Here is a 24,101-nt window from a genome sequence, read left to right as displayed (position 1 = left end):
AGTATTCCCACCTTTAACTCACAGAAATGTTTCTTGAAAAAAGATACATATTCTTTAAAGGTTAATGGTCCGTTTCCTTGTGTAGGCAGCATGACTGCTTTATGTGCTATTAGACTGTATATCACACTTGACTGCAGAAGTTTCAAGGAATGCTTAAAAACTGAAAGATATATAAACCTTAATTTTCTTCCTCTTTTTTTAATTTCTAAAAGGTCAAGTGCTGTAAATACTGGCCAGACGATACAGAGATATATAAAGACATTAAAGTTACTCTAATAGAAACAGAGCTGCTGGCAGAATATGTGATTCGGACATTTGCTGTAGAAAAGGTATGTGTTTAAAGATATTTTTCAATGCATTTCTAGTCACATCCTTCCCAGAGTTATCCTGGTGTTGCAATAGCCCATTTTCTAAACTCCTTTGTGGGTAGTACTCCACTGCCCCCTCCTGGGGAGGCCAGGTTTTCCTCTTTAAAACAGCAACACACCCCTCCCTTCTTTTCAGCAGCAAATGAAATTGACGCTTGTGGGAAAGAGGATTTCAAACAGTTATTGTATTTTAAGGACAGACATATTGAATTAATTCTGCTTCTGTTTTGTTCAAAAATGCTTACTACTTCTTTTGGTTTCATTTTTGTTTTGTTTTGTTTGAACAATTACAGAGAGGTGCCCATGAGATCCGAGAAATTAGACAATTCCACTTCACAGGCTGGCCAGATCATGGGGTACCTTACCATGCAACAGGACTTCTAGGCTTTGTCCGGCAGGTCAAATCCAAAAGTCCACCTAATGCAGGCCCACTGGTTGTGCACTGCAGGTTAGTGAAATGAAAGATCTAACTTGTGTCATTAACAAGGCACTAGCTGGACTTCATCCCTTTGAATTCAACACAGAAGGAGTAGCTGGATGCATTTAACATCAACATGTTGGCATTTTCTTGACTGTTAAAATTGCACATAGCATCAGCTGAATACAGTCTGATAATTACTGCAATTAGAATTAGCATAATTAAGGAATGTATCCCTTTTCTCTCCTGCTACAATCCAATGGAAAATCCCTTTTCTGAAACTAGTATTATTGTTACTTTTATTAGTATGTGCATTGGTAGGAAATTAATCACTAACATCGTTGAGAATTGTTTACAACACAATAGCTATAGATAGTCACAACACGAGTAGACCCATTGAATAGATGGTTTTTTGGTGATTCCATTCCTCCGTGAGTTCCATTGATTCAGTGGGCCTACTCTAGTTTCAATGTACTATTGGATTTCAGCCAGTGAGATTGAGATTGTTTTCTGCCAGGAGCTGGATGTGGAGTCTTTCATGGAATCTTAAAGTCATAAAAAAGAAAGAAATGTGCAAGTGCTCATGGGATTTATTTTTTCCTAGTCCCACGGTAAAGCTTCTTACACACCCAGATTCCATCCTAACCCCAGTCCATCATAGGAAACTAAGAACAGATATTGCCCCCCCCCCGTAGTTAGAGCTGCCATGATCATTAGAAGGTCTGTCACTCAGGAAGTACATCTGCTTTCAAATTCAACCATTAACATTTTCTGAACCTTCAACCTGCACTAATGGTGCTTTTATCTTTTCAGTGCTGGTGCTGGCCGAACCGGATGCTTCATTGTCATTGACATTATGCTAGACATGGCAGAAAGAGAAGGTGTTGTAGATATATATAACTGTGTCAGGGAGCTTCGTTCTCGAAGAGTTAATATGGTGCAAACAGAGGTATGTCAATCATGCTCTCCCATTGTCATTTCCCCCGCATTATGTATAATAAAAATGCATTTTTACTGTAACAAGTTTTGGAATTTAAATTAATACTGATATTTGTAAACTTATCATTGCTTCCTTATAGTACTTCACCCCAGCTGTGCAAATCTCATAACAATGATTCCATCTGGTAGTCCTTTTGTCCACCTTGGAAAGTCAAGGTGGAATATTGGTTAGAAGACTGGGACTTGGGAGAACCAGCTTTTTGCTCCTCTGGGACATGAAATCTGCTGAATCACCTTAGTCAAGTCATTCTCTCAGCCTGACCTAACTCACAGAGAGAGTTTTTTAAGGCTCACATGGCAGGAAGAGAATGTGTACTTGTTGTTGTTTGTTGTTTAGTCGTTTAAGTCATGTCCGACTCTTTGTGACCCCTATGGACCAGAGCAAGCCAGGCCCTCCTGTCTTCCACTGCCTCCTGGAGTTGGGTCAAATTTATGTTAGTCGCTTCGATGACACTGTCCAACCATCTCATCCTCTGTCGTCCCCTCCTCCTCTTGCCCTCACACCTTCCCAACATCAGGGTCTTTTCCAGGGAGTCTTCTCTTCTCATCAGATGGCCAAAGTATTGGAACCTCAGCCTCAGGATCTATCCTTCCAGTGAGCACTCAGGGTTGATTTCCTTTAGAATGGATAGGTTTGTTCTCCTTGCAGTCCAGGGGACTTTCAAGATTCTCCTCCGGTACCACAACTCAAAAGCATTAATTCTTCGGTGGTCATCTTTCTTTATGGTCCAGCTCTTGCTTCCATACATCACTACAGGAAAAATCATAGCTTTAACTATGTGGACCTTTGTCGGCAAGGTGATGTATCTGCTTTTTAAGATTCTGTCGAGGTTTGTCATCGCTTTCCTCCCAAGAAGCAGGCATCTTTTAACTTCGTGGATGCTGTCCCCATCTGCAGTGATCATGGAGCCCAAGAAAGTAAAATCTGTCACTACCTCCATATCTTCCCCTTCTATTTGCTAGGAGGTGATGGGACCAGTGGCCATGATTTTGTCAATCTCCCTCTGCCATCTGAAGTGGTAATACCCAGGCAGGGGAGTATCACTTCATTGAAGAATCAGCCCATAAATTCCAGACATCTGCTATAGTTTCTGAAACAATTGCACATAAAAATTGAGCTGGAAATGATTATTATATTGAGGACAGTACATGCTGAACAAGGGAGATGGTGGTCAGAATCCTGTTGGCTTTTTACAAGTAGGCAATCACACTTCGTTGCAAGATGGCTGCCATGCTTCTGTGCTCTGTACGGTCATGGAAGTGGTTGCAAGGCCAGCTGCATGATTGGCCGTGTTATGGACAGCAGGCCAGAAGAGCGAAAGCTGCTGTGCTTGTCCATACAGTTTTTCCCAATAGAATTTGGACTAGTAAGGTTACAGCAACCTGGATTACAATACAACCAGTATTGTAAATATACAATACTGCTATGACACCTGTTTTCCAAAAAACATTTGCAAAGATGATATTTGGATGTCTTTTTAAGCAAAACTAGGATGCTAATATAGTTAAAGATTATCATTTACCCAACACTGTTGATGAGTTCCTCTTTAAATGCATATTTCCCCCTCCAGGAGCAGTATGTATTCATACATGATGCAATACTGGAAGCCTGTCTGTGTGGAGATACCTCTATTCCAGCTTCTCAAATTAGGTCCGTATATTTTGAAATGAATAAATTGGATCCTCAAACCAATTCAAGCCAGATCAAGGAAGAATTTAGGGTAAGTGATGAACAGGAGCACATTTTTAAAAGCCAGATATTATGAAATGACCCTGTACTATTGGTAGGAGTCGCATATTCAAAATTTTTAAAAAGTAATCTAAATATTTCTTTTAATTTTTGAAGCATGGGCTATCTTTGAACCTTAATGCATATATGTGCAATCGGAACTTGGAAGCAACATGTTACAAATAACATTGCCTATACAGTGGTGCTCCGTTTAACGACGAATCCGCATTACGACGACGTTTTGAATGGGGGAATTTCGCTGCGTGATTATCGGTTCCCTGTTTCAGGAACCGATTTCCGCTTCCCGACAATCAAAACAGCTGATCGTCGGGTTTTCAAAATGGCCACTGGGTACTCAGAATGGCTCCCTGCTGTGTTTAGGAGCCATTTTTCGCTGCACAGGCACCCAAAAATGGCCACCCCTATGGAGGATCTTCGCTGGACAGTGAGTTCTTAGCCGATTAGAATGCATTAACCAGGTTTTAATACGTTTCAATGGCTTTTTTATTTTGGCTTTACGACGTTTTCATTCTACAGTGATGTCGTAATGCGAGGCACCACTGTAATATGTTATTTAGAGGGGCTAGCAAGAGATACAATGTTCCTTTTGTAAATAATGTAATGACTGGTAATGTTGCTAAACAGTTTAGGAGCTAGAATTTTAAAGGTATTGTTACTTAAATACTCTTTTTACTTTTTCTAGTATAACTTTTTTTCAAAAGGAAACTAAAAAGTGAAGAGCTACAAAATTAGTGATTCTTCAAAAATTATAGTGTTGTCATTAGTTACTTTGGGGGTTTATAAGAAGTTTCAGTACAAGTGTCTTCTAAAAAATTACTTTTAAAGGTCTGCTTACAACTCTCTTCTGAAGATATTCTCCTTGAGGAAGCCTGCCTTCCGTATCATTGTACTTTTTAATATTTTTGTAGACTCTCAACATGGTGACTCCAACTTTGCGTGTGGAAGATTGCAGTATAGCACTTTTGCCACGGAACCATGAGAAGAATCGATGTATGGATGTGCTTCCTCCTGACAGATGCCTGCCTTTTCTCATCACAATAGATGGGGAAAGCAGTAACTACATCAATGCTGCACTGATGGATGTAAGCTCCTATCTGTGAATTAATAGTTAAGAAAGAATGCGTTGCTCACCAAGCTGGAAAATAATCAGGCTGCACAGTCAGCACAAGGCGCTCAAAGCTTTCAGATCTGCAATCTGAAGAATAACCAACTCCTGCACCCCAGATCATTAAGCTTTCAGATATGTTAAAGTCTGGCAAATGTTCCATAACTGCCAAAGCTTGGAAGTTTTCTTGAGAAAACTAGTAAATAGGAAGAGTGTCTTGAAAATGAAAATGGCTTATGTGTCTCTTATCTAGTACTTGAGTATTAAGTATAGTGCCCAAGAGGAATATTAACCCATTATTGCAGCTAATCAGCATAAAAGGTTTAGCAATTAACAGAGAAAGAAAGCAATTGCCTGTCTGTATAGATAGTACACAAGCCATTACCTCAGTGACTCTTTTCATTTCTGAATGAATGAACATTTCCTAGAGGTGTTTCTCCTCCCCGACTGAATGCAGGCACAGCAGTTTTAATAGCACTAATAGGGTTTCAGTAGAGAGATACTTAAGCATGTTTTATACTCTCTAGAGATGTGTAGAATATCTCTGACAATTTAGAGCAACAGTAATTAAGGCTGTCATACATACATAGACACATGCCAAGAAAGCAGGCTTTGGAAAAGAATGAAAAGATGTTAGACAATATTCCATAAAAGCAATCGTTTTAATATATATATATAATAAAAGTAGCTTGTATATAAATAGTAGCTTACATTCTCTAAGCGTAACCCTGGTAGTTATAAATAGTGGTGACATAACCCTGATAATTTGAAGGACAGAGGATGTGCCTTTATATAGGATAGTGTCAGAGTGGTGATGTTGCCATAGCAACCTGTTGATCAGTGCCAACCAGTTATTAGCACTGTATTGGACATCGACTGCAAGAAAACATGTGATTGTTGGATAGTGGTGGCATCAGAATTGTGAGAGATACCATAGAAGTGGTGTTGATGTTGTTTTGTGTTTGCACTTATTCTTACACGTATTGTGCTTCTGGTTGCACATTGGCTTCTAACTGTTGTGCTGAGTTTGACCTTCTATAACACTGTTTCCAAATCAGGTTTCACAACTTGTTTCCACTCCTCTCCCAGCACAACACCTGCTCCTGCCATTTGTCACCTCTTTCCATGGTGATTCTCTGCCATTGTGTAGATTTCATCAGTAACAAGTACTATCACTTCAACAATGGCACTACATCTGCCTAGACTGTGTGCACCAAGGATCATGTGCCATAAGCAAGAGGCCCTAAAATCCATTCTGTTCCTGTCCCACAGGAATAGCACTTCCCCCACAGATATTCAAGGGCTGTTCAACACCTGCTGCAAGTTCCATGAAATCTAGAGAAAAGAGGGGAATAGCCACATCAGCCAGCATGTTTTGAACTTCATGCACAGGAAGCAAACTGTTCATTTACTTGGTTACTCTTCTATTTTCACTCCCAGGAAGAAGCACTTGTGGGATTTTCTGCTTCGTGTGCCTAAATAAGCTTTGTGGATTTGAGTACTGCCTATCTCTGTTTGAGTGAATGACATTGTGTCCATGGCTGCCAAGGAGTGCACTCCCATACTTGCCCCCACCTCGAAATCCTACAATTATTTTGATATCTTAAAGCATACAAGCAGAAACACTGCAACTTCCATCCACTCAAGCAGATATATTACAGCAGTGCAAACTACATATGAGAATTACAGTAATGTGCCACTATTGCAGGACCCACTTAAATGGGAGATTCCGTTTGTTGTTCTGCATTGGGCACCAATCCTGGAGCCAAACCTGCTAGAGAACCTTAATTTTTTATTTATTTTGTGCAACACGTGGTGGCGCTGCGGGTTAAACTGCAGAAGTCTCTGTGCTGCAAAGTCAGAAGACCTGCAGTCGTAAGATCGAATCCATGTGACGGAGTGAGCTCCCATCCCTTGTCCCAGCTCCCGCCAACCTAGCGGTTCGAAAGCATGGAAAATGTGAGTAGATAAATAGGTACCACCATGGTGGGAAGGTAACAGCATTCCATGTCTAGTCGCGCTGGCCGCGTGACCACAGAAGATTGTCTTTGGACAAATGCTACCTCTATGGGTTGGAAACGGAGATGATCACCGTCGTCTAGAGTCCAACACGACTGGACAAATTGTCAAGGGGAACCTTTACCTTTACCTAGATTCAATTTGCCAGTCCTTTCATAGCAGAGTCCTTGGAGTAACATACTTGGGATGTGACAAATAAGCCTTTGGTTTTGTTTTCCACTGTATTTTATTTTATTTTTCATTTTTCACCCATTGTTCTGAGCAGAAACCTGCCAAATTCTGCACAGGGCAGGAAAGATGTTGTTCTGCACAGGAACTGTAACTGTCCAGCACTGCTTGTTATTTCTTCTTCCCTTCTCACATGAATCCTTCACAAGCTATTCTGGGCAGGGATAGTAATAATCCTGAACAGCTTGGTATTTCTTTCAGAAAAATTACCATGAAATGTAGAAGGAGTCCTGTGAGATTTTATGCAAGATTTCTTGGAGGAAAAAAAATCTTTCACAGAGAAGTCTTGCCAAGAGAAAATATTCTTTTCCCCTCTTGGTTTCTGTTTCATGCCCTATAATAAATTTTTGCTAACAAACATGCCTGAACATCATCTGTGAATCTTCTGTCTTTCCCATGCTGTTTGGAAGCCATTCAGTGCCACTGTAATTTCTGTATGCCCTAAGGTTTGACTGTCCTTTATTGTAGTTTATGTTCTCTTACAGTAACTTTAATCATGACAATTTTGCTGCAGTGAATTATTCTACTTGTTTTGCAGAGTTATAAACAGCCTTCAGCTTTTATAGTTACCCAGCATCCTTTACCAAATACTGTCAAAGATTTCTGGAGACTGGTTCTAGACTACCACTGCACATCAATAGTTATGCTGAATGATGTGGACCCAGCACAGGTAAGTCATACAGAAGAAGTGAATGAAACTGCATTGTATAATCCAGTATAGAAACACTAATGTGCCCACATTTGTCTGATTTCTCTTTAAACAATCTGCAATTTGCATTTAAACACTCGTAAGATTTATACATAGCTTTGAATGAGAGGGAGGAGGGATGAATAAGTACATCTCTTGTAAAATATCTTAAGCATAATTAAAATATAAAGAACTAACCCTTTAGAAATAATGGCAATAAAAAGCTTCTAGTTAAAAAAAACTCCAGATAGTTGTAGTTGTAAACACAGAAGCAAACTAATTTTAAAAAGACAGAATCAATGAAGTTTGTTGAACATTTTTTTCTTCTTTTTTAAATGTTGCTGAGACAAATGTGCAGAAGTCATAATAACCAACATTTTCTTGATACATTGTATAATTTGTAAAAACTCTTGCTGTGAAAAGGTTGATGGGCAAGTCTAACTCCAGCAGTCTCCATATTTGCAACAAATGTTGATGCTTTTTGAAGCCAAGAAAGCGTTGGGCAGCACGCCATAGAAAATGGTTGCTAAAAATGTAGCTTAGATAGTTGCTAGTTATCTGTTCTCACCCTTGGTTGACCATTCCACTCTCTAATTGCAATTAGCCGCCTAGAGTGGTCCTGACCCGACCAGATAGGCGGGATATAAATAAAATAATTTAAAAAAATTAAAAATTATTTTTGTTTTCTTGTGATATGAGGATGAAAACTCAGTGACTGAATTGTTTTGACTGTCTTCCAGTGTCTTGTAATTTCTCCAGATCAGTCAGTACACCAACACCATATTAGCAGGTGTTAACCCCAGATCCAAGTCATCTACTATCATCACACATATGAGCTGAAGTAATGTTCTCCAGGAACTACAGTATTGGTCTTTATCTTCCTGAGACAATGAATGTTGCAGTGCCTGGCCACATTACAATAGGAAAAGGATGCAGTGTATGAAGGCAGGACATGGATTATATTGTAGCACAGAGCTACAGCTGTAAACCAGGATCCAGATGGTAGTCTGCCATGAGTGTTTGTGCTACAGCACTGTACCCAGCTGCACAAGGACTAAAGTGGCATTCGTGAGAAGTCCTGATTCCTGAATTGGTGCACTTCCTGCACAGCCAAGCAGAAATCACTTCTCTATTCATTTCCACTCATTTTTCAGACTGAAGTGGGAGAAAGGAGAGCATGTACAGTACTAAGGACAGTCTGTACAGCAAACAGCTCAAGTGCCAAAGGAGAGCCTGGAAAAGTTACTTTTAGGGGCTGCATGTGGCCATATTGGCTAGGAGGTTCTATGAGTTCTCTTTTCCAAACTGCATATAAATGGGAGTTCCAAAGCACTAGTGCCATCTTGACGTAAAACAGAAACAATGTATGCAAAATGCAAATAAATACTTCTAATAGACATTCATAACTCTTGATCCTTATTCTTCTAAATCTAAAGGTCAACTTTTCAAGTCCATACTTTTAAAAATGTCTAAGGGCTAGCTGCTCAATCTTCTGGGTGAGCTATTTTTATCATAAACATTTTTAATAGCATAAATACTAAAGGAACATGTCTTTATCAACGGTAGAGATATGTTGAAATTATTGCATCAAAATTCATAACTAATATTCCTTCTTCAAGTCAGTAAGTAAAAAATTGCAAACATTTTTGCATTTTTTTTATCACAGCCCCACTCACCTGTCTCCAGGGAAATACATGAAAGGCAAAAACCTTGTTATTTTCAAAATGAAAGAAAACCTCAAGGGACCCAGACTTTTAGCTGCCACTAAAAAGCGCATTTGAATTTCTTAGCCCTGTTTTGAATATATAAATTACTGTAACTTTCTACTGGTGAGATTTTTTAAAACTTCTGGTACATGTTCTCTATGAAGTAGTACATCTGTTTTGGAATTTTTGCCCATGTCCACAGCATGGTTAATTTTTAAAATATAGTGTAAAATTCAAAGGGAGAAATGGAAAGGGAAAGAGCAAACCTCCATGAATCATAATTTTTATTTGCACAATTTCAAATCATCATCATTTCTCCATATATTACACTATTTCGACCTACTATGTCAGAGAAAAACTGTAAAAATATATATAACATGGCATCTTAAAGATTCAGTTGCTATATTTTAATGTGAGCTTTCATGGACAAGTGAACTTCTTCAGACTTGTATTCTTGTATTGTTTTTGCCTGACTTGCTAGCAGAAACTAACACAACTACTGCTTCTAAATCTGTTTCTACCCAGTGGACAGAAAGAACTACTGTATTTCCTTTGACCAAAAGGTATTTCTCTTAAAGAAATAGTTCCCCTCTACATAGCTCACACATCCCTTGGTTTGGTTACCATAACAAACAGTTTACGCTGTAGAATGGCAATAATGGGTTTCGTCTAATATTAATAAAATTGCATGTCATCAAGTCATTCTGACTTATGGAAACCCTTTTAAGGGTTTTCTAAGTAGAGAATATTCAGTTCGCCATTCCCTTTTTCTAAGAGTATCCTGGGGCTATACAGCTTTCTGATGACTACACAGGCCAACTGTCCTCAAAGGAGGTACAGCAGGGAATCAAACTCCCAACCTCTAGCTCCAGTGAAGGTCATACCTGCTGTCTGTCCCTAGTGTCTTGTTCTGAAAGATATACTCTGTATAGGAAAGCTCAATTACCTGTCACTTTTAATAGCTACTGGTAGAACTAGGTACAATTGCCGCCTCCCCACCAGGATCAAAGCAATGAATTTGGTTTTCATACAAGCAGGAAAATTTACCTTATGGACCTGGTTTGTATTGCTGTATACAGTATATGGTACCCAACCCTGCCTCAAATAAATCTTCAATAAATATATCCCTTTGCAAGCCTCCATCTTTTTCTTTGTGTCAAGCTGTCTGGATTTGTTAAAGAATCCACAACTTGCTTATAAATTGATGTCTGACATGGAGGATTAAACAGCCCTGTAGGGCTCTTCAACCTACACAATATAGTCTGACAATTAAATTGTCCAGAATACAGCAGTGTAATGCCTGTGATCCCCTCTGGCTGCTATTTAGCACATTTAAACTTGCTGGGACAAGCTTTCAAATGGGAGAGAAAGGCATTCTTTAGACACAAAAATCAGTTAAAGTTTGAGGTGATGCTGATATTAGCTCATATTAATGGACTGAGAAAACCGTTGCTTCTGGGAATTTAAGACAAGACATCAGCTTTAGTATCCAGCTCTCCAGCTGTTTCATCATATGACTGGGCCTTTGTTGGGGAGGGGGCCTCACATAATGCCCAACATGATGAGGTGTTTGACAGCCTCCTTGCGTGCTGTCACAGCCCGTTCCTTAACTGGTAGTGGATATCTGAGACTGTTGCTTGAAATGTCAAAAAGAATCAGAGAAATTGATAATGAATAGTATTTGGATGATTTATATAAAATTAGATGGCTTCAGTTGGGTTAAGATGAATTCATGCCAATTCATCTAATTATAAATGCTGGTGTTTAGTTAAGTTTATCATAGGCATCTTTTCCTACATGATCTTCCTAAGTTCCTTAGAAAATAAGTTTAAATATTGGGTTGAGAAAACCATAGCCTTTCAAATGTTGAACTCCAGTTGGGCTCACCAGTGATGAGCCCAAATGGGATGGTTTGATATGTGAAAGGTAAAACTTTCCTCATCTGTATTTTAAGATCTGCCAATGTAGCTTGCAATGGGTTGTGTCCTCTAGAGAGGCAAGATGTTCACTGACAAAAGAAGGGCTTTTTCTGTGGTTACCCCAGAATGATGTAAGTTACTCTGTAATATCCTTTTGAAAGCAGAGAACAAAACAAAAGCAAAAAGTAAAGACAATGTGGCACCTTAAAGACTGTTACATTTTTATGTACGTTTCCATGGAATGTGTCTCCTTCATCAGATATAAGAGTTAGAATACAGAAACCATATGGTAAAATATTCATGCAAGGCTCCAAGATAAAGGGGCAATGGTGTTTGGCTGCATTTCACACCTAGTCATAATTTAAGACCCTTTTTAGTATTCAATTCTTTTGAGGCACGTTTCTGTAAAATAACAATAATGATTAAAGGAAACAACTAGAGAATGATAGAATTTGCTTTTGATGTTTGTTCTGAATAGGTGGTTAGTTGGAAAGGAAAGTAACAGTAGATAACATAATTATCACATTTGTTAATGACTTTTTAAAAATTGGTCACTATTTAATCAATTGAGATGGGTGTGCACTATGTGTATATATTTTAAATCAGCTGCTTCCGTCTGGATTCTTGTTCTGTAATTTTTCTTCTCCAGAATAGCAACTTTCAACTTTCTTGTGAAGAGTGTCCTGGTAGACTGAAGTGATTTGAGACATGTTACAGTGTATTGAAATTTCTGATTTATGTGCATTAATATTTTTTTTGGCATAGAAATTGTGCTGTTTGCATTATGTGGAGTGCAAAAGGACATTGTTGGCAAAAGATGGCATAGATCACACTAGCAGAGGAACAAGTAAAAGTGCCCTTGATGTTATGTGAAATGACAGAGTAAAAGTGGGAGGCAGAGCTGGCACCTGGGTTTGTAGCAGGATATAGTCCCTATTGTTGCATCAGTATTGTGTAACTCTTTGCACTTCAATAGTTGCTTGAGATTGTGAGATTATCTGTAAGAAAGTATAGGCCTGCCACCAAGTGCTGGGAAGAGTGATGTTTTCTTGTCAAGGATGGGTTAGAGATCATTTGTGATGTGTGTGAGTGGTCTCAGTGGTAGACTGAAAGTGATTATTAGTGGTGCTCTACCATTTTCTCTTCTGAGTCTATCTTGGCAGTAGGTTGCTATTGGAGTTTTATATTGTATTTTTTTTCTATTTGGGTTTTAATGATATGTTATACTTTATGTTTTAAACTGCCTTATGAAAGAGGTGTAATAAAATTTTAAGTATGTATGTACATACGGTAAGTAAGTAAGCAAGCAAGCAAACTGGAGACCTGTATTAAAAGTCTGCACTGCCACTGTTTATCCACATTTGTGCTTTAACATTTAAAATGTTGGCTTCTTGTTGAATTGCTGTAAAACAAGTGCTGATCCCAGTGCTCTGTGGGGCTTCCAAGACTCCATATGAGTATGCAGCTCCAGGGATGGGTTGCTTTATACAATTTGTTGCTTGGGAATTACCTCTGTAGGTAATTGGGTGGAAGTACATGGTAAGTGTATACCTTTGGGTTGAGGAATACAGTAACATGCAGAGACTTTTTTTAAAAATAATCTTGCTCATGCATACATTGATCTCTTTATTCTACAGTTGTGTCCACAATATTGGCCTGAAAATGGTGTTCATCGACATGGTCCTATTCAGGTAGAGTTTGTTTCTGCTGATTTAGAAGAAGACATTATCAGCCGGATATTCCGAATTTATAATGCAGCAAGAGTAAGTACCTTACTCAGTTATTTGCTTATTTTACTTATGAGAATAAATACTTACATATTAAACTACACACAATGAGTTAGAAAACTATCTTCTTCTTCATGGTCTCTGTGAATGCATACTTTAGGGTTTAATCTGCACTTCCGCAGAGGTTCTGGAACATTCTGGAGCTTTATAACGCGTTCGGCAGGACTACCCCCCCCAGTACATGTAACTGCCTCAGTTCCTTTTTGCCGCCACTGAGGTTTCATCTCATGACGAGCTCTCTGTTCACCGACTGTTTTCGCTTCTTTTGCTTCTTTCTGAGAGTTAAAAAACAGAGAGGAAATAGTAAGAGACTTGCCCAGTCCCCACCCTGAGTCAACACCTCAGCTGAGATTACATTCTGGATTGTTGAATTTTTTTTCCTATAATTTGAGCTGCGTATAAAAAATGCACTATGCTACAAAAAATGAAAAACTGGTCATTTACTAGAAATAAGTTTAAAAACAGATATTTCATGTAAATGAAGTGATGATTTTAAAAAAAAATCTTGTGGCATATCTCTGAGACCTTCATTATTTCTAGTTCTTTGAAGGTAACTAAAGCTCAGAAAAAGCTATTTGGTCATTTTCATTTAATTCACACTTGAAGATTTATAGACAAGATAATAGTCAAGATCTGTAGCTTTCTTTTGTATCTGCTGTAAAACTAAAATGTGTAGACTCTTTGCATTTTCCATTTTTAACATCAGTTTTTTAAAAGCACTCCCACATGTAAGTATCAGAGTACATGCACAGAATGCAGTACTGAGAAAGGCATCCATTTTGCAACTATCATTACATGCTACTTCCCACTTTTTAAGTTTTGAAGTGAATCTTCTAGAATACTCCATTCTAAATTATTTTTCCTTGTTTGTTTTTCTTTTCTTTTTCTTTTCTTTTCCTTTGTTATTTTGCTTAATAAAGAGATGTGATTACAAGAATACAAGATGTTTTTCAAAAGATTATATTATAGAAGCCTTTTATCTGGTTATTTATTTAGGCCACAGTCTCCCAAAGAGAGGGGGGCCAGAAGAAAGTATGCCCCAGCTTCAAAGTCCCATTTTCCCTCCCACAGTTTTTTTTCCAGCTGCGTAAAGTGGAAAATATTTTTTTGATAGAGGCTTGTCTCAAAAGTTGTGAGCCTTGTCTTATACAAGGGGTTTCCAACCTTGGGTAACTCAAGTGGTCTTGGACTGCAGCTCTCAGAAGCCTTCACCACTAGCTGTGCTAGCTGTGGTTTCTCAGAGTTGCAGTCCAAGAACACCTGATTTACCCAATGTTGGAAACCTGTGGTCTAAGACAAGCTCTCACAACTTATTACCCAACATTGGGAACTACTGTCTTAGACAATATAAAGAACACATCAACAGAAGCTGACAGCAGTTCTAGCTAAGCATTTATACTCAAAAATGAAGCCCATATTTACCTCCTGGTGACAATCACAAAACAAAGATAACTTATTTGCAGGATGCTGGGGTAAGAAAGCCTATGTTATGACAATCATCTATGGTTCACTGCTTATGTAATAACCACTTTTAACAATGTGTTATCTCTGAAGTGTAAGTTGAACCGAAATTCTGCTTTATGTCAAAAGCATGGTTGAGGACTGAGATGACTGTGGAGGAAGCACCCATCATGTCCTTTCTTTGCAATACACTGTCACACCCACACTCATTTTTGTCTCTCTCCAGTGTTAAAATTCTGACTAAGGTGTGGCATGGAAGTTATGGTGGGAGACACTGGATCTCCTCTGAGGTTGAGGCTTTTGTTAGTCATCATCAAAGGCTTTGGAGGCGAAGATCTCTCAAGACTATAGAACTATAGCTTTCAAGGGGTTAACTGCCAGATAGAAGAAGTGACAGTCAGGACGAGGCTTATTCTGTTTGTTCTGTTTGTCTGTTAGCACAAGTCTTTTCTGTTGAGAAGTAATGTTTTTCAGTTATGCTGTCTGCTACTAATATGTTGCTAAGAAAGCTATTATGAAACTGCTATAAGTCTGTCAAGCACAAATTTATACCAATTAAAAATGTTCAAGCAATGTTGGTTTTTCCCCTAACGTGTTATAGAGTAAACATTCTGAAAGTTTTTCCATGACTAAATGAGTATCATTTCATTGGCTGGTGCACACACATTTATGTATGTAGACCAAGTGAGCAAGTATTCATGATCTGTGTGGTGTTTAATACTCATGCTTGATCCACTGTGTGTGTAAACTCAGAAATCTTAGCAGCCAGAAGTTGGTCCCAAGATGAAGAGAACTCATAGGGATCCCTGAAACATGGTGTGTGCATGTACATGTGTACTCTAGGAAGTTTTTTATATCCCTGAAACAGCCATAGTATTCTTGCCATTGATGGCATCATCCTCATTGTGCAGCATAAAGTTGCGCAACAGGATCTCAGCCAGTATGTTTTAAAATCCAGAGTGCCAGTTGAATCCTTTATCAATCTCACAATATTTCAGTTTTTTTAATCAACATCATTGAATAGCTAGGATTCTAAAGAACTAGAAGTATCCCCTCCTCCTCTTTGTTATAAATTAGTGGGACAAAATTTATTCAACTTTCATAATATAAGATAAAATGCCACTTTGGAGAGAGATGCTAATGAAAGGAGGTTTATTCTGAATGCATGAGTCTTTATTTAGCAAGTTAACAATCAGTCATCACACAGTGAGCGTTCTTTCTGAAAATTTGAAAATGAGAAGCATGCAAAAGAGAGAGCAGCCATAATTGGAACTATATTGAAAACTTTACTTTGGTAGACAGTGATTGCTATAATATTAATCACTGTATACTTGGCTGTAGCAGCTGTGCCATTCTTTCATTTCAGCATATTTGTATCTTCAGCTATTTAGAACTTTATCTTCATAACTCTGAACTTCCAAATCATAACTTCTAAATGTAAATTTCTTCAGTACATTTTTGATAGGAAGCTGCTTTAGGAATATGGAGTGTGCAATGAGTATGTTACAAGGATGTAGAATAAATAATGCTGTCTTTTTATTCTCCTATTGGTTGGGTCCCCACAGCCTCAGGATGGCTATCGAATGGTGCAGCAATTTCAGTTCCTAGGATGGCCCATGTATAGAGACACACCTGTGTCGAAGCGTTCCTTTCTGAAACTTATACGTCAGGTGGACAAATGGCAGGAAGAATACAATGGAGGAGAAGGGCGTACGGTCGTCCATTGCTTGTAAGTAATGACAGACTAATGGGGTAGCCACCACTTTGTGACAACACATAGGCATGGGTCTCACTCTGACAGTCATGAGCCAGCTCCATGAAATATATGGTTTGTCATTTCAATGGCTTGTGTTATGTTTTTAAAATAGCAGCACTGGGCACTAAGGAGGAGAGGATTTCACTCTGCTCCCATACAGTTTGAATGAAAGTCCTTCCCACTCTGAATTTGATACTTGACAAGAAAGCTGAGTAGTTTCTGCCCTGTGCCAAACAACACCTTAGGGATGGGGTTTGTAAGGACAGCAGTAGGATCCTAATTGGGATAGAAAAGTAAACACACAGTGGTACATTGCCTAGTTAACATGTAATGAAAACCACCATCCAGAGACTGAAGTTGCATAACTGCCTTAATGTAGTTCTAGAGCAGTGGTTCCCAGCCTTGAGTAATCCAGGAGTTGATAGATTGCAACTCCCAGAACTTTCACCACTAGCTGTTCTGGCCAGGTTTTCTGAGAGTTGCTGTAGCTGAATGCTACAGTTGCAATCCCAAAACACCTGGGTTGCCCAAGGTTGGGAACCACTGCTCTAGAGCCATCTGGCATCTGAAATGCACTGGCTGAATTCTGCCAATGCCTTTTTGAGGCATTCTTGGCCATTGCTTTGCTTGTGTAGACCAGTGGTCCCCAACCTTGGGCCTCTAAATGTTCTTGGACTTCAACTCCCAGAAATCCTGGCCAGCAAGAGGTGGTGATGAAGGCTTCTGGGAGTTGTAGTCCAAGAACATCTGGAGGCCCAAGGTTGAGGACCACTGGTGTAGACTATTCACCTGCCTCTCTTTCTCTCTCCAGCCTTGTCTTGTCCCAAAATGACTGTGCCCTTCAAACTCAAGGTGCTTAAATAGCACCTCTGAAATATTAAAAAATGCACATACCTGCCTGTCCAGAGTTTGTTAGAAATCCCCACAATTGATAAGGAACAGATAGTTTTACCTCATTATATTCTGGTTTCCCCACCCATTGAATGAAAAATATCTTGTGAAGTTTAGCTCATTAATGCTTTGAGATCCACATCTGGGAGGTCCTTTTAAAGTGCAAATTGATAATATCTCTCTCAATTACTCATGATATTAAATAGTTCCACCACATTCATGTGCACATACATATGTGTCACTTTGAAGCATCACAGAATGAAAGAAAGAAAGAAACTCCGACGTAATCCTTGTAAATGACTTTATTTTAATTAAAATGCTCAAAGAATGGCACAATATCATCCAGTATTTTGGCAGCAGGGAACATTTTCTTTTCAGGATGCCTGGATGTGACAGATGTGCCATATTGTGGCTTCCTTTGAAAATCAACCATTTGTGAATGTGCCCTTTAAAGAGCTGAAAGCTAACTAGTCTGTACTCTAATAATTATTAAGGTTTATTATTTTCAGTGATGTGCAGCCTAAAGATGCTGATTAGAATAGCAGTAGAAATAATAAAGTTTCCAGAAGAGAATCTCTTAAAAATTAAAAATAACCAGAAATAAAGCATTATTAAATGCCATATTTAATCATGCAGTTGAACACTTGTGCCTCACATTTTCCAGCAAGCCACATTGTGTTCTCATAATCTTAGAGCAGATAGTATAGTCATAGTCTTTCATATATAGCTGTAGGATTAGGCTCAGGCCATGGATTTGTCCCTTTTCACCCCAATCCCCCAATATAAACTCCTATCTAATATTAATCATGTTTAAAGCCTTTGCCTAGGAAAGCCTTAATTGCAGTTAAAGCTAACAAAGAAGATGTGTGCCTTAGAGAAAGGGTTGCAGGTAACATGTGATTTTGTTAGGCACAGAAAAGAGCATTTCGTCTGAATTGGCCCCTAAAAATACTATTTCTTTCACTTCTAAAGGTAATTCTATTGGGTTTGTTTTTCCTGCATGAACGAATTCTATTTAATTCCACCAGACAAAAATAAGTTGGAGAACCTATCAGATTGTGACTAGGCAATAGAGAGAAAAGAAGTTTCTTGTCAACAAGAAATGTTTTATCTAAATTTTGTTTTGATAAATAATTTTAGGATTGTCCTTCATTTATAAAGAAATTGGTATACATCTGATCTATTTAATTACTTTCCAGGAAAAGAGAGGGAGTGCATGTGTATAGTGTATCCACAAATATTTTGGTCCAGTTAAAGATTTCTTCAGCAATTGTTTGGTCACAGAATCCCTTACAATCCTTCTAACTTATTCCAACAACCAGTTTGTGAAATAGGCTATTTTTCATTCAGGAAAAAAAGGAAATACAATGAGAAACGTAGGTCTCAAGCTTGGTTATTCTAGGATTTACCTGTCCCCACCAATGACCTTTGAACTACTCTTAATGATCACTATTAAAATCTCTTTTCAAAAAGGTAGCCATGTTAGTTTCTTTCAGTATGTATAACAAAAATAAAAAACAAAGGGTTGTGCCACTTTAAAGACTAATAGATTTATTTCTGTGAAGTTTTGTGAATTATCATCCACTTTGCCAGACACATAACACATAATAGATGAGCCACAAGGAAGCATCGTAGAAGGAGAAGTGAAATAAAAAAAGAAGGTATTTATTACATTGATAAATTTGAAAATGACGTGGGCATTGTAATAGTCTCCCAGTCCTGAACACATTTACATCCTGTTACCCCTGCTCAGAGCTGGTGCGATAGCTCAGTGAGTTAGGGTTGGGAGTTCAGTTCCCCACTGCATCCCAAAAACAGCTAGCCTGAGTGGCCTTGGGCAAGCTGCATAGTCGCAGGATATCCCCAGAAGAAGGAAATGGTAAACCACTTCTGAGTGCTCTGTACCTAGAAAACTCTGAAAATGGTTGCCTTAAGTCAGAGTTGACTTGATGGCAGACAATTATATTATCGGTGATCAGATGGTTTTCATAAGGTAAGCTTGAGCTATATCAAGGAAAACAGCTTCTTGATTATAAATGTATTTAAGACTATGGGTGAATCCAAAGTGTACTAAGAATCCTTCCTTTTTATATAATCCTTTTGATGTACACTGGAATCTATGAATATAGCCTGCTTCAGCTATCCCTCTTTCTCTTGATTCTTAACTTCCTTTTGTCCACATCAGGTACTTTGACATCTGTAACAGAGTGTTCTGGGAAATTGAAGTGTCCTGAAAATGACTTCTGTGTAGTTCAATTTGTGGTTTCAATCCTGTGAATATTGGTTCTTATGCATAATGTCCTGTTTTGCCCCGTGTAGAATGCAGAGAAGCACTCCCGGCAAAAACCAGATTACAGTACTAGATATACTACTAATCAAGCCCCAGATATTGTTCAGGCCTGTAACAGTGCTACCAGAATAGATGTGGAGACACAGTTGGGTTTTTAGTAGGATTTTGTTCTTTGTATCTTTATTGTATGGCTTGTTATGTGTCACTAGTATTTTTAAGACTGAGAAGGTTTCTGTGAGCAAGAGCTTGGAAGAAGGAATTATTATTGTCCAGATTGGGATGTAGATCATTGGTGGTACATTTGAGTGCTCAAATTGGGAACTGTAAGTGACTACGAATGGTCTTGTGTTATTTTTTTAAAAGATCTGTGCTTGTTATAGATAATTAATTTCTATAATTAATAGATAATTAATTTCTACTTTGACCACTGCTTCATTAAGATCTGAACATTCCTCTTATCAAAATCCAGGTGGAGCCACTAGTACATCACAACTAACCACAGTTACATCAATGGCAGGAGTCCATTTATTTTATAAGACAGACACACATGCACTTCGAGAAGAAGGAACACGAAGTTAAAAAGTAATCAAGTCATTTTGCTGCTTTTCTTACAGAAATGGAGGTGGCCGCAGTGGGACATTTTGCGCAATCAGTATTGTTTGTGAAATGCTGCGACACCAGAGGGCTGTTGATGTATTCCATGCTGTGAAGACCCTGAGGAACAATAAGCCTAATATGGTGGACCTTCTGGTATGAGCTTTTAAAACTGCACCACTAAGTAGATTCCCCCCCCCTTTTTTTATCAGAATGCACAGTGATATTTTTTAGATTTATACTGAGAGCTGGTCATAAAAGCAAGCCTGTTGTTTTCTAAAGGGGATAATGAAATCACTTGACTTGTAAAAGTATTTTTATATTGCTTTCTTCCCAAGGAGACTTGTTCTGTGTATGCTAGAATTTCTATGAAAACTCAAAAACTTTCAATAGAACATCCTTATTAATTTTCCTTTCTGGCAGTGAAATCCTCACAGAGAGTTGCCTTTGTATGGCAGAAATAATAGTTATGTAAAATGAAATGCCAGATTTTCAAATTATATATTTTATAAATAGCATAATCTCCTAATATTTATCAAGACTATGAATTTCAGTTTGACATTCAGAGTATTGCATTTAATTATGGCTCTTCTATCTTGCAGAAAGATTAAAAGAGTTCAGAAACAAAGGGCCAAGAGCAATTATTTCCTTGTAGAGTGCTTTATGGAACTTCTTAAATGTAGAATTGCTGAAATGCCAGCTGCTGTTATTAGGGAGAAAAATTATATAGGACAACTCAAAGCATCAGAGTATTATGATCTACTTCATTAGCAGTGTAAGAAAGGTTGCATTGGAACTGTCTTGTTCAATAGCTGTGGAGAAATTCTACTGTTTGCCTTTGACAGTCTGCTGACGGCCCATTTGGATAGTTAAATGAAGCAGTATTTGGACAATGTGATATTTGTTCCATTTTTATCCCACCCTTCTTTAAAGAAGACCAAACTGGCAGGTTCTTTTTAGGTATCCAGTTGAGTACAAAATGTGCAGTTGGGAAGAAATTGTATAGTTGGAAAACTGAGAGATGAGCATTTGGAAAAGGGGAAGGCATGTTCTACACAGAGGTGGTGCATTATAAGTAAAATTTATACCATCACGAGCACACAGATACCTTTGCATATCCCTTATTATGCACCGAAGGGGGAAACCCAAACTTATATTATTTGATTGTAATATTTGTATGTTTCATGACAAATACTTTTATTGGAAGCCGCCCAGAGTGCTCGACCAGACCAGATGGGCGGGATACGAATCAAATAAATAAATAAATAAATAAATAAATAAATAAATAAAAATATATTGGTGTTCATATAAGGTTTGTATAACTTGCCTTGGCTACTTCGTGAAGTGCTGGGGCACATTGCAGGCATGCACCTGATCATGTGCCCAGTTGCACAGGCCAAATGCCCCTGGACACGTCATCTTTTTTTCACCCATAGGAACGCATTAATTAAATTTCAATGCATTCCTATGGGAAACTGCGCCTCACAAGATGAAAATTTCGCAAGATGACATGACTCGCTGAATGAATTAATTTTGTCTTGCAAGGCATCACTGTACATAGACCCACAGAATTCCAGCCAGTGCTTGACAAGAGCTGAGTTTGTCAACTCAGTCTGATGCAGCAGCAGGAATACACTGTTAAGTCACAACTAGAGTGGTCCCATTGAATCAGTAGGAATTTGGTGAGTCAGCTCTGCCATAAATTCAATTGATTCAGTTGGCCTACTCTAGTTGTGATTTACTACTGGATTCCAGCCTTTATGTTGGATTTTTTTATTTATTCATTCATTCAGGGTTAGGGTTAGGGTTCATTCATTCATTTTCGCTGTGGCCATGGCACATTTGTATAGTGGAAACATCTGCTTTAAAAAAGGCACCCTGTAGAATGGCATAGGTGGTTGCTTTCCCCCTCTGCACTTTCTGTAATCTAAATGACCAGGTGTTCTACTTATTGATTTACCTGTATGAATAATCTCCTTGCCAATGCAAATAGGATTTGAAAACTGATTCTCATTGACAACATCTAACATAAGTAAATAATTTGTACAGAAAAGAAAATTGTTTCAGTATGTAATTTTAATTAATAGAACATGAAACTTATGTCCTTGATTAAGTCCTTCCTACAATTGACATTTGGTTGTTTTCTTCCCTTGATTTTCTCCCCTCAGGATCAATACAAATTCTGCTATGAAGTGGCTTTGGAATACTTGAATTCTGGCTGATGGCGCAAACAGTGTTTGGGGGAAAAGACACAAAAACCATTCACCGCCCCAGTCAAAGCAATTGCTTCGTGATATCTATGTGTGTGAGATGAGGACGTCTCAGTGTTACGCTTCTATTGCTTTGTAACTGGCTCTTTTTAAGAGCCCAAGAAAGTCTTTCCAAAAATGCTTGCACTGCCCATTTCCACAGTATGGCTGTTGCTTGAGATACCTACAATCCCACAGTAACACACAAATGCACTTCAGTGGTTGAACACCACTCTCATATAAACCCATCAACTTGATATACCAGCGTAGTCAACTGGTAAATTAAAGAGCACAATTCTACTCTATTAAAGAAATTTGTACTTTTCCGTTGTATTTTTTTGTTGCTGTTGTTGCCAGTGATCCTCTGTTGTTGTTGTCAGAGCCTAGTGTACATTTTTGTTCTGTGGAGAATGCCATTTAGCATTTTGATAAATGTATTTTAGTTACATTTGTATCCTACTTGCTCCTACTAAAGCAAAGCAAACGTAGCTTAAACCAAACTAATAGCTACACAAAAGTCCACATTAACTTTGTTCACTGAGTTGTATTTTCTGTCCAAAATGTATTGTTTCAGAAGGGAAAGCCTTGATGGAAGTCCATTAAGAAAATGAAATAAATACAGGATGATCAGATTAATATATCCAAAGCTTTTTCCCCATTTGTTTATATTGTAAATACTTTTTGATTTCATCAAATTATTTATTCATTAAAAAGAGATCTTTTGTGAAGCACAGTGAGTGACAATCATTTTTATTAAGACCAGGAAATGCTTACTGTATAATATTGTAAACATTTGTTTACCCTGTCTGGATTTGGAGCTTAATAAATAATTACATGTCTGATAGAATCTCATTTAATATATAGCATCACATGGCATGAAATTGCCTTTAGCTAAAGTGAAACTTTGTGAAAGGTTTTCAAATTATTACTTGAGTGCAGCTCAGTGGGAGATTCCTATTTCTGCACAGCTCAGCTCAGCAGCAGAGCAGATGTTTTGCATATGTGGATTTTACAAATTCGTTGTCATTTTTAGTTGACAGATGTGACAGCAGGGTTGTCTGAAATGGGGAAAAACTAGATTTGAGAGGATTGGTGGACAGGATGAGTCTAGGTGATCAAAAGAGGTGAGATGACATACCTTTGCTGGAAAGGTCTGCATCAGTGGAGGAGCTGGAGACCCCAGCTGGCAGTCCCTTCTGGAACCAGAGAAGGCTGAAGCAGAGCCTGGGCAATCCAAAGAATCTAACCTCCCCCTGAGATGACTGGAGGTGGGGCTACCCCAACCCTCAGAGAGAGAAGGTAACTAAAGAGAAAGGCCATGACAGACCAAGATTCCACTCCAGGCTCTTGACAGAAGATGCTTTGGGAGTAGGGTGAGAGGAAGTCCTCACTGGAAGTTATAAGAATCTTGTTTGCCTCAGCAGACGTTGCTGAGAACAATGAACTCATCTGGTTTGTTTCCAGCTCCCTGCATTCCTGTGATTTCTGCCAAATGACATTCCCCAACCCGATTTTGACCTCACACCACCAATTTCTCCTCTATTTTCTTGGGACTTGATAGAAATCTGTTCTCTCACCCAACTTTGGCTTTTGTCTTTGCTGTCTGCCCCTTTGAACTGCTTGATCCGCATGCGCATACATACACGCACACAGTTGTACACTTAAAACGAGGAAAAGAAGGCATTTCTAGGTAATATACATAACACATTTTTAGAAGAGGTGCTCCCTAAAGAAGTAAACAGTGGTTTTGTTATAGCTTGCATTTAGCATGCTTTGTTTTATTAGTAGTAATTATAAGGTAAACTGGCTTAATTTGCTAGACTGACTATTAAGACACACATGTCTGAGGAAATACTGTTGTCGGTAGAAAAAT

General features: G+C 38.4%; 1 protein-coding gene and 1 long non-coding RNA gene across 18 annotated transcripts in view; one reads left to right on the top strand and one right to left on the bottom strand.

The window, feature by feature from the left end:
- The window catches only part of PTPRM (protein tyrosine phosphatase receptor type M), a 607,519-nt gene extending 584,563 nt beyond the window's left edge, over positions 1–22,956 (top strand). For 10 of the 17 annotated variants that reach the window (XM_072999591.2, XM_072999598.2, XM_072999597.2 and 7 more), the window contains 10 exons: positions 213–329; positions 662–816; positions 1,600–1,735; positions 3,357–3,506; positions 4,444–4,617; positions 7,426–7,557; positions 12,838–12,965; positions 16,001–16,177; positions 20,000–20,135; positions 22,148–22,956. In XM_072999591.2, coding sequence (XP_072855692.1) covers positions 213–329; positions 662–816; positions 1,600–1,735; positions 3,357–3,506; positions 4,444–4,617; positions 7,426–7,557; positions 12,838–12,965; positions 16,001–16,177; positions 20,000–20,135; positions 22,148–22,201 — 1,359 coding nt within the window. In that variant the 3' untranslated portion in view covers positions 22,202–22,956. The remainder of the gene's footprint in view (positions 1–212; positions 330–661; positions 817–1,599; positions 1,736–3,356; positions 3,507–4,443; positions 4,618–7,425; positions 7,558–12,837; positions 12,966–16,000; positions 16,178–19,999; positions 20,136–22,147) is intronic. The other 7 variants (XM_020793481.3, XM_078391540.1, XM_072999599.2 and 4 more) reach the window with 1 other exon arrangement.
- LOC110078889 (uncharacterized) overlaps positions 13,105–24,101 on the bottom strand; it is a 56,285-nt gene continuing 45,288 nt past the window's right edge. The window contains exon 3 of the long non-coding RNA XR_002300520.3: positions 13,105–13,262. This is a non-coding gene — a long non-coding RNA (uncharacterized LOC110078889). The remainder of the gene's footprint in view (positions 13,263–24,101) is intronic.

The sequence above is a fragment of the Pogona vitticeps genome, chromosome 4, assembly GCF_051106095.1.
Source record: "Pogona vitticeps strain Pit_001003342236 chromosome 4, PviZW2.1, whole genome shotgun sequence".
Lineage (NCBI taxonomy): Eukaryota > Metazoa > Chordata > Lepidosauria > Squamata > Agamidae > Pogona > Pogona vitticeps.
This window is presented reverse-complemented; position numbering and strand designations above follow the sequence as displayed.